Source organism: Aegilops tauschii, chromosome 7 (assembly GCF_002575655.3).
Source record: "Aegilops tauschii subsp. strangulata cultivar AL8/78 chromosome 7, Aet v6.0, whole genome shotgun sequence".
Taxonomy (NCBI): Eukaryota; Viridiplantae; Streptophyta; class Magnoliopsida; order Poales; family Poaceae; genus Aegilops; species Aegilops tauschii.
In genome coordinates, this window is record NC_053041.3 from 344,917,785 (window position 1) to 344,927,980 (window position 10,196).

The 10,196-nt window shown below is 46.0% G+C and overlaps 1 protein-coding gene across 2 annotated transcripts; it reads right to left on the reverse strand.

The window, feature by feature from the left end:
• Positions 1 to 2,592: 2,592 nt before the first annotated feature.
• Positions 2,593 to 7,126, reverse strand: LOC109755738 (F-box/kelch-repeat protein At1g51550). 2 transcript variants are annotated; one of them, XM_020314630.4, is made up of 3 exons: positions 6,645 to 7,126; positions 3,195 to 4,170; positions 2,593 to 3,037 (listed from the first exon to the last, which is right to left on the reverse strand). In XM_020314630.4, the coding sequence occupies exons 1-2, from the start codon at positions 7,006 to 7,008 to the stop codon at positions 3,200 to 3,202; spliced, it is 1,335 nt and encodes a 444-aa protein (XP_020170219.1). In that variant the 5' UTR covers positions 7,009 to 7,126; the 3' UTR covers positions 2,593 to 3,037; positions 3,195 to 3,199. The 2 variants fall into 2 exon arrangements, with proteins under 2 accessions (XP_020170219.1, XP_020170218.1); XM_020314629.4 differs by having other exon boundaries at positions 2,593 to 4,170.
• Positions 7,127 to 10,196: the final 3,070 nt, after the last annotated feature.

The window sequence follows — 10,196 nt, forward strand, 5'->3', positions numbered from 1 at the left end:
GCGGCCACAACATATTTGTTCAATTTATTTGTCGTAGCAAAACGGGTTCTAAATCGAGGAGACAAGTGTGCGAGGAGGAACCAGCGGCAGCGACCGTCGCTGCATCCATGGCGGCTGGCGTGCACGAAAGCGGCTGGTCAGTGCATCGTGGCGGCATGCATCAGCGCATTCAGGCTCAGTCGGCGCATGCAGGCTCGGTCGGCGCATCGTCGCATGCATGCATGCTTGTTGGGTGCATGCATAGCAGGCTTCTGTCGTGGCGGCGCGCGCAGGCGTTTAATGCAAGGGACGGCCCAACGAAACCACGGCCCAACGGTCGAACAGCTACACCCCCAACGTGGCCCCACTCGTCAGAGTTAACGATCAAAGCACTGACCCGACGGCGACGTCCGTTGTGACCTCTTCTTAGGGTTTCGGGTAAGGGAGTAGGGAAAAGTGAGCAAAAGTTAAGAGCGTGGGGATGGATGAATAGAGCTAAGGAACCAGGGGCGCAGATGTAAAAAACCCTTTTAAAATAGTGCATGAACAAATTTTAAAGTAGGTTATTTCCTTTGTATGTACAATATTTATAACACGCATATATTTAGACGTTATTTTTATTGCTGAAATTGTAATTTACATATACTATCTACAAGTTTCTAGGACATTAAAACTAGTTATTCACGGTAGATGTGTACACGTGCAGGTTCTAGTGGCTAGAACGTCTTGTATGCTACTCTTTGTTTGTGGGTTAGAGAACTGGCGGCCACACTTTTTCCTGTAGAAAGAATAAATGTGATTTAAGCTCCACGTCTAATACATGTAGGTTTGCTATCCATACATGAGGTGGGAACGTGAAGGTTAGATTGGTTAGACTGGCTTGTGTTGTGATCGTTGGTTGGGGTTCGAGAATAGGCGTCCTTATTTTTTTGTTTTAATTTTCGTACCATTATCCAGTATAATGGTTAGCTTTTCTGTAAATAAAAAAAGCAAGAGAGTTTTATGTAAAATACGTTTCAGTGGTCGGCTTATTCCACAAATAAAAAAATGTGAGGGTGTTTTGTGCAAAAATGAGTAGGCCGAGCGCCATCACTGACTGACAGGTGGGGCGCATATGTATTTTGTGACTGTATTTGCACGTGATGTCAAGTTAGGTGACCACAAATCCGTATTTTTAAAGTTCTAGCACCAAACTGAATATCAAGCGCAAGTTGTATGACTTCAGGGGATATTACGTCTCTGTAAATACTGTAGCGATCCCTGTAGCACTTGCCACGTGTCGGCACGCGATTGGCTGAACCTGTTACTGTGCGCGTGCTCACCAGAAATAGAGGAAAACGGCGGCGGCTTCGGGTGTGGGTTGCGGCGATGCTCTGGTGACCATCTAACTTGGGGAAGTGCACGAGGAGGTGCGTACTGGAGAAGCTTGAGCAAGTGCACCTCTCGAGAGCTCGGGGCATCTTGATGCGGCGGAGAAGTGCAACGACGATGGGTGGCGCTCCGGTGACATCGGGCGACCTTGGGAGCTTGAATCCGAGCATGTGCTAAGGGGAAAGATGGTCAGGGAGATGCGGCGCACAAGGAGATTTACGAACGAACAGAGGAGGCAGGGGGCGGCTCACTGTCGCCGGATTTGGCCGTGGAAGGAAGCTCGGTTGGCGAAGCTTTGTGAGGTTCGTGCGCTATCAGAGAGGGGGTTAGGGATCGGGCGCATCGAGTGTGGTCCCTGTCGTGGCGGCGCTGTCGTCCCTGAACAGGAGACTGAGCGGGAGGTGGAAGGAGGTAAGGTGGGGTCGGGGTGTCAGTCGCTCGGAGGGAACCAAGGGGAGGCAGACAGGTGGGGCGCGGCGCTGACCTGGGCGGGCAGCCTCAGTGAGGTGGGTCGGCATGCTGCCACTTGCCGGGCTGGGCCTTGGGCGCTGCTGCTCGCTGCGCTGCGCTGAAGTGGGCCGACCTGCTGCGCTGCACTGCGCGCGAGCGGAATATAGCCTTTAGTCCGTTATTTTTTTACAGAAATCATTTTGGCTCCAAAATTGTACCAAAACATTTTATATATAAAAAAGCTATATTCCGCTCAAAAAAACAAATATAGTTACATACAGCATAGTGAACATTTTTCCAGTCCAAAATACTTATATAAAATACATATAATATTTTCATAAACTTTAATTTGACACTCATAAAATGTCCCATAAAAACATTCTTTTTCAACTCCGAGGAAAAATTCAAATAAGATTTAAATCATTGCCAACTCTTTTGTGTTGAAAGAGTCATATTACCTTCTCTCAATTTTTTTGGTTGGATTTGTTTTAAATGTTGAAACCAAAATAAGAGAATATTAAATGATTCACCAAATATCATTCTTTGAGGAAGTCATGTCATCCTCTCTCATATATGAATTGGAAATATTATGAATATTCTCATAGTTCAAAATAAGACCGAAAGGAATATTCAGGAAGTCATTTTTATTCCCTCTCATTTGAATATTCAATAAATCCAAAATAAGATGCAAATGGAAAATTGGGAAAGTCCTTTTATTCCCTCTCAATAAAATATTCATTTAACACCAAAAGTTTCAAATCCTAGTCAAAATTTACAAACAACAAGCAACACAAGCCAATTTTAAATCAATTCTATTTAAATAATTAACATTACAAAATTTAGAATTTTAGGATGTTACAACAGTTCAACACAACATGCTCCTCGCGTGTGACCCAGATGGTGCATACTAATCATCCATCCACAATTTCTGTCCAGGATGAAAAACTGCACAGCAAGCCCCAGATGGTGCATACTAATCCTTCTTTTCACAGCAATAATGAGAAGTCATCACAAGTAATATGGATCAAAGGGAGTAGCAATCTTTACCAGATGGTATTGACAGACATTCTTTGTTAATATATGAATCTGAGAAAGGATGTACATTTCAACACATATGTAGACAAACCCGCTCTACATCACCGTCGCTTTCAGAGATCAGTGACAGGTATTGCACCCATACACACTTGACAGGGAAGAACCATCTTTCAGCATCATCACAATGTCCAAATTGTGGCAGCTGAAATTATAAATAAAGAGAACTTGATCATCTAAATACTGTGAGCGAGATCTTCAGATTTACTATCCAGGTGTTCTGACAAGAAAAACTACACAATACTGCATCATTAGATCTAAACAGTTATCTCTAAGAAAATATTTATAGGAAAACATCATACAGATTCTAGAGATGCAGCACAAGCTCCACTTGATACAGTTGCCCATCAAACCTCAAGCCCAAGGATTCTGCAGGATGCAAAAGTGCATCAACCATTCCACCAAAAAGATACACACAGTAACCAGAAGTATCTACACATGCCCCATGGAAGGACCGGCAATTCGGGGATTGGCCATCTATCCTTAGTTTTTTCCACATCCTCTTTGCCATTTTCCTGTTACCTGACTCAAACTGAAGTAAAGCTGGTATATCTAAGATCCAGAAATCATCCCTCCGCCGTCTTTCTTTGTCCTCCCCACCATATACAAGGATCTTGCCACCAAAGAGAAATGTTGCTGAATGCCCAGCCCGGGGAGAAGGCAATTCACCAAGAATACTAGACAAATCGTACTTTTGCTCTTTCCATTGCAGCAAATGATCACCAATATCAAACAGCCAGACATCACTAAGCACCTCATATTCTGATCCTCTACCACCAAAAAGAACCATGCGCCTATCACCAATCCAAGTTAAGGTGTGGCCAGAACGAGCTGAAGGCAAAGGTCCAGTATCCCCCATTCGGCGCCAACTGCCAGATTGAAGTCCATCAGAGAGATCAAGAAGCCATGTATCACCAAGCCGGCTTCCATGCACCCCTATCCCACCGTGAATCACAATGAACTTATCATCTATGCAGCAGGCTGCATGGGCCCCACGAGGAGATGGTGCCAGGGGGCCTATCTCCAGCAGTCTCCATGAGATCCTCATCCTGCAAGGTTCTTCGCAGATTATTTGGCCTATCCATGTGTCATTCAAACGAAGCCCACGGTCATTAATCCCGCCAAACAGGACTAGTGCATCACCAACGAGAATGCATGAATGACCAAAACGACCACTTGGAGTACCAGAGGCCAATTGCTGCCAGGTAAGTGCATTGGATGATCTAGTTCCAGCTCTATTTCCAACATATGTTGCCCAGATATCATCAAGATGACGACCTAACTAGAGCAAAAGAGAATATCAGAAAGCATACGAGATCGCAATAAATCAGAACAAACATTACATAGCTGATTTCTACAAAGATTTGTAACATAATGCAACCGTTGTTATGTACAAATAGACAGAGAAAACGTGCAAACCTCAAACATAAGTCCACAAAGAAAATTCAGCAAAGCTAAAAACAGGAATAGTTGTCTGAAGAATTACTAGTTTATCTAATAAGCATCTGAAAAGAGATGTGCAGATGCAAACTCATCCTGAGGAGAGCTCACACTATCAACAGAATGAGTAACTAAAATGCTGCTGGATTGAACTTTGACACTTCTACTGTATCACGTTTAGTTGTGTGTATTTTTTTTTTCAACACTAGTTGTGTGTATATGGTAGAACCTGTTACTTCTGCCCACGCTTATGGTCAGTATCCAAGTCAACGCAACACTATAACCGACAGAAACCACCGTTATGTATAAGGCTCACAGTAATAGATAACCTAAACCAATGGAACTAGTGATACTTCAAATTGCTAATTATATGGTATCACTTATCTAGCATTTCTACTAAGGTACACATGTATCGGCAGAATAGTAGCAATGACACTGGCTTTGGGGGAACAAAATCCGTCCGTTTCACAAATTAACATCTTTATTAGTAAAAATGTCTTTAATACTTGAGCAGAAACATCCACACATCCATAAAAATTTCACAGGAGAAAAGACATATAATGAATCACTTCAGGACAGATTTTGCATATTTCGAAACCTACCAGGCCAAGGTAATACAGCTCATATTCAACCTACTAAACAAGGCAATCAACCAACTTAACCCAACATAGTGTGGTGTTTAGATTTAATTAAAAAGACCGAAAGATAAATATTGAATCTGAACAAACATTGGCAAACATTCCAAGATTTTTAACTTTAGTATAGGTCTAAATGGTAAACAGCAAAAACCAACAATAGTCAGTAACAACAAATGAAATAAAAAAAAGTTAGATAGGTCTAAAGGTGTCATTTAAACATTCCAAGATTTTTAACTTTAGTATAAATCTCGTATATTGGTTTTCCGTGTTGCTGCAGCAGTGTGTGAGTATTTGCTTTGGTACACCCCTCGTAAAATTTTGAACATTTAAAGGCAAACAAACGCTGAAGATTAAACTTTGTAGCCAACTAGTAATCTTAGTTTTGACATTTATTTTATGCTAAAACAAAACTAGTCCGTAAAACTCGTACTACTTTTTCGATAAGAAAAAGGTTTTACTACTAACTCATGCATGTAGGAACAATTTTCTGTGATCTTTCTAATGGTGCCCCACGCCAATATCATACATCTTGCCCACTTATGAATCAATAGTAGTGCCTACTCATTACAACTTTTTATCGTCTTATGAAGCCAACCTATATCTGCTCCGAGTGAGTTGTACCAAGTAGCAGAACTTTAACCAAGACAAACACGATCATGCAGAGTGACCCACACATATCAAAGTCAACCAATACATACTAGATAGATGGGCTGCCACAGCAAGAACAATAGACCGTGCGTCTTAGTTTCAGGGAGATAATGCATTCAAAAAGGAATAGAGACATAATATCTGACAAAGGAGCTAAATTTGTTGTTGGTTCGATCTTCTTTTACAACAATGGGATTTAAAGCCACATTGCAACTACTTCTGTGACTGGTACAAATTTGCCCCTACATTCTTGTAACTCTTATGCTATTAAGATTTGTGCAAGTTTTCTGTAGAGGTGCATAGAAACAGGACTCATACTCTGTAGAGATGTGAGCTATGATTGTGTAGCCCCCCTATTATTTCTGTATTAGGTCAAATAGTCTTGAATCACGCTTGTTACGCAATCCCAAGCCTGCTAGGTGAGCGTCCTGGCCCCAGGTCCATTGCGAGGGGACAGCTTCGCCCCTTTAAGTCTTGCTCTGCCTCCTCCCATAGCCAATGTGGGACAACAGTCTCATAATTATAAATCCAATCAAATAGTACAATACTCTCCAAATAATCAAAAATTTCCTCTCAAAATAAAATTTCACTCAGCTAAGCTGCAGCTAGGCTCTCCAAATAATTGCACATGTTTTGTCATCAACCTAACAAAAGTAAAACTTGTCTTCCAATTATTTATCTTAATCTTGGACAAACATAGCAAATATCTTATGCTCCCTCCATCCGAAATTACTTGTCGCTCAAACGGATGTATCTAGCACTGAAATACTTCTAGATACATCCATTTCAGTGATAACTAATTCCGGACGGAGGTAGTACTAAATTAACCAACACCGACACTACTATGGCATAATAAGGATCTCTGGAAAAAATTGTAGTCTGTGAGCAATTTTTCACAACGAAATCAACTACAGTTCTTAGTTCCGACACAACCCAGATGATCAAATTCCTCGATGTTATACGAAGCCCAAAGAAAGCAATTTGATAACAAGAATAGACTGAAAAAATTAAACGGCTGGATTTTACCTCCCTCGCAGCCACCGCCGAAGACTACTAGCCAGCCGGCCACGAGGTTGATTGAGTGCGACGCACGGGGCCGTGGTGAGGTGCCCTTCACCTGGAGCCGGAGCGCCTGCAGGGCGCTTAGTCGGGCAACCTCGGCGTAGAGGCGGCGCCATGGCACGCCGCACCGCCAGTCCGCGAGCGCCGCGGCGGCGGCGCGTGCCCCCCAGTCGCGTCGGCAGAGCGCCTCCCAGAGCACGTCGGAGGAGGCCCAGTCGCGAAAGGCGCGGCAGGTGGCGGCGAAGGAGAGCACGGCCTCGGCTGGAAGGAGGCGCAGGATGGACAGCACCTGGTCGTAGCCCAGGTGTCCGACGGGCGCCGCGTCCATCGCTTACTGCCGCTTGTTGATTCTTGGCACTTGCCCTCTGTGACTTCTCATGGTGTTTGCCTCCTAGGCGTCATGAATTGCCAGTCGATTCCCCACATGTTATACCTAGCAGACCATGGTTCTTGGTTTCTTGGCCTCTTTGATGATTAGATGGATGATATGACACGTAGATGCGGTATAGTACTACTCCGTCATATAATGTAATATGTTTTCTGACACTGTTAATGTCAACAAAAAGTCTAATATATAACGTGGAGGGAGTAAGTTTTTGGCTGCTAGGGCTGATTTGATTTTCAACAAGGTTAAGGGCATCTCTAACTCTCCCTGCAAAAAAAAAGGCATCTCTAACTCAACATAAATATTTATCCAAATGCTAAGGAATCTCAATCTGTTTTTTGCACCACAAGACGAAGTCGTTTGATGCTCTAACTCAACCTAAATACTTACCCAAATGCTAAGGAACTTCAACCTGTTTTTTGTGCGACAAGACGGAGTCGTTTGATACTTCGCACGAATCTTGACGCAAAGTGATGACGTGTCTGTCGGTGGAAAACCGTGCGCTTCGAAACGTATCTAGCGCGCCTCTCATTTCAAATCATGCCGCTCTAGCCACTCCAACTACGTTATTGACTCTTCTTCCCTGTACTATCCATTCCTCATTCCCACTCGCTCCTCTCGCTTGTCTATCCTCATCGAAATCGCCACCAGATCGAGGGCATGAGGAGGCCTTGTCTATCCTCACCGAAATTGCCACCAGATCGAGGGCGGGAGGAGGCCTTCACGACACGTGAGCTTCGTCTGCCGGAGGAGTCCATCCACCATCAACCGGTTTCTGTGCGTCCTCTCTGTCAATCATCCCTCATCTCCGCTCACCGGCGACCCCTACTGCACGCTCTTCGTCAAGGAGCTCATCCACCATCACCAGCGACGAGGCACTCTGAAAGGTGTGCACCTCTCATCTCTTTCTGTTGGTATGTTGGGTTTGATGATGATACTTACTGTTGATGGTCAAAATTGTTGTTCCGTCGATTCCGTGTGTTGAGCAGGAGATGGGCATGTACGGAGGGTGAAGAGCATGTGGCTGTTGCACGTTATTATTGAGTTGAGCATATTGTTCCATGAAATTTTGTAGAGTCGGTCCATAGAACCTTCATTTGACGAGCCTCGCTTTGTACAACATGTTGTTCCAGTGAAAATAGCATTGTTACAATTTCAGGGTAGTCCGTGTGGCATCAATAGCAAAGTTGAACAATGCTCTGAAGATTGAATGTGGAGTTTTATCTTGTAATCTTATAAACGGTGCATGAATTTCCGGTTTTTCAAATAAACCATGTAATTTTCTAGCGTTATTTTTAGATTTGCCTAGATTTTTAGTTGTTGTTCATAATTTTCCATGGCAATAACAAAAATGTTCTCCAAACATATCAAATTTTGAAAAATGTTTCTAGTGGTCACATGGAAAATTCAGGACTATGTGTTTCCCAAACCATAGCAACTTCACAAATTTTGTAATGGTCACATGGAAAATTTAGGAATTTCTATTTTCTAGAAATGTTAGAGATATATTTGGTACTTAGAGATTGTCCGGGATTAGATAGAAATTATTTCCATCTTATCTCTAGGAGAAGTCTTGCCCTCCAAGTCTTGTACTCAATATATACTCACCCTCAAGGCTCAATAATATCATCCAACGGATTACACCAATATCCCTTATTACATGGTATGAGCCTAACCGAACCAACGCTAGCCGCATTTGGATCGGTTGCCACAAGGCAATGGGCTACACGCATGTCGCGCGTCCGACGCGCTGGTACGGCGATTGCTCGGGATGTCCTTTGCTGGCCTCTCGTCCTCCCCACATGCCCGCGACTATCCAGGCACCTCGCCCGGGCGTGGGTTGCTGCTCGAGCATCTGCGTTGGCTGATCCACCCACACCACAAAGGCCGCGTCCAGTGCATGGGTGTGCATGTTGGTGCTTGTGCATTGGCCATGTTGACCGCTCGTACATGCATACTGCGTCCAGGGTGGGATGGGGGTTGTTTGTGTGCTTGCACGTGTCCAATCCTGCCTCGTCCGCCTGCCTGATATACACCCGTCCGATATGATCAACGTGCGTGGCTGCACCAAATTCCGACGAAGATCGTTTACGAGCACAACGCGCCCTTCCGAATCGAGCAACAGACTACCATTGCGTTGTCCTTTCTGACCGCAACATCACCGTTCCATGGTTCTTACCGCGGCTGCATCGACCCACGTGTTGCCGCTGCGTCACCCTTGGGCTGTAGTGTCGTGGCCCACGGTCCATTGCCGCCCTGAGGCGGTCCACTCTAGGTCGTCTCTGTGGCTGCACCGACCCACGCGCTGCCGCTGCGTCGCCCCATCGGGTCGTAGCGAGCGTGGCACACTGTCCCTACGCCACCCCATGGTTCTTCTCGCGCGCTGCCACTGCGTCGCCCCTTCGGGTCGTAGTGCCGCGGCCCGCGGTCCACCGCTGCCCAGAGGTCGTCTGCTTCAGGCCTTCCCCGTGGCTGCACCGACCCTTGTGCTGCCGCTACGTCGCCTCATCGGGCCGTAGCGAGTGCGGCACGCAGTCCCTGCTGCCGCCCTGAGGTGTCCCCCACCGTCGCCCCGACCCACGCGCTGCCGCTGCGTCACCCCTTCGGGTCGTAGCACTGCGACATGCGGCCCTCTTCACCGTCCACACACGTCAACTTCCGTGTGGTATGCGTCGTGCCGCCTTCCTATGCGCGGGAACGCCACCGTTCGTGTTGGTTTTTTGTCATGCTGTCGAGTTCTTCCTGCTTACTTCGAGCACCGCCGCCACGCTCCTAACCTAGCCGCCGTCACGGCCTCCTCGGGCCGCCGCCGCCGCTCTTCTTCCGCGGCTCCATGACAACTACCTCGACACCGACCACCCCGACTCGACATCGACCACGACGTCCGTCACACAGCTACCTCGACCACGGCTACACCACCCTACGCTCTCGGCTCCCTCGACAACGGCACAAAGGGCTATCACCTTGCTTGAGCAACTCGTCGGCTTCCCCTACAGTCTACACGTCCACGACGCAACATTGTCCACGACGCTCCCGCTGTGACTGCGGGAGGATGTCAGCCCGTCGGCTGCTATTGTCTCCAGTCTAACCGTCCGCGACACTCATGTTGTTCGCAACGCTACCCATACGAT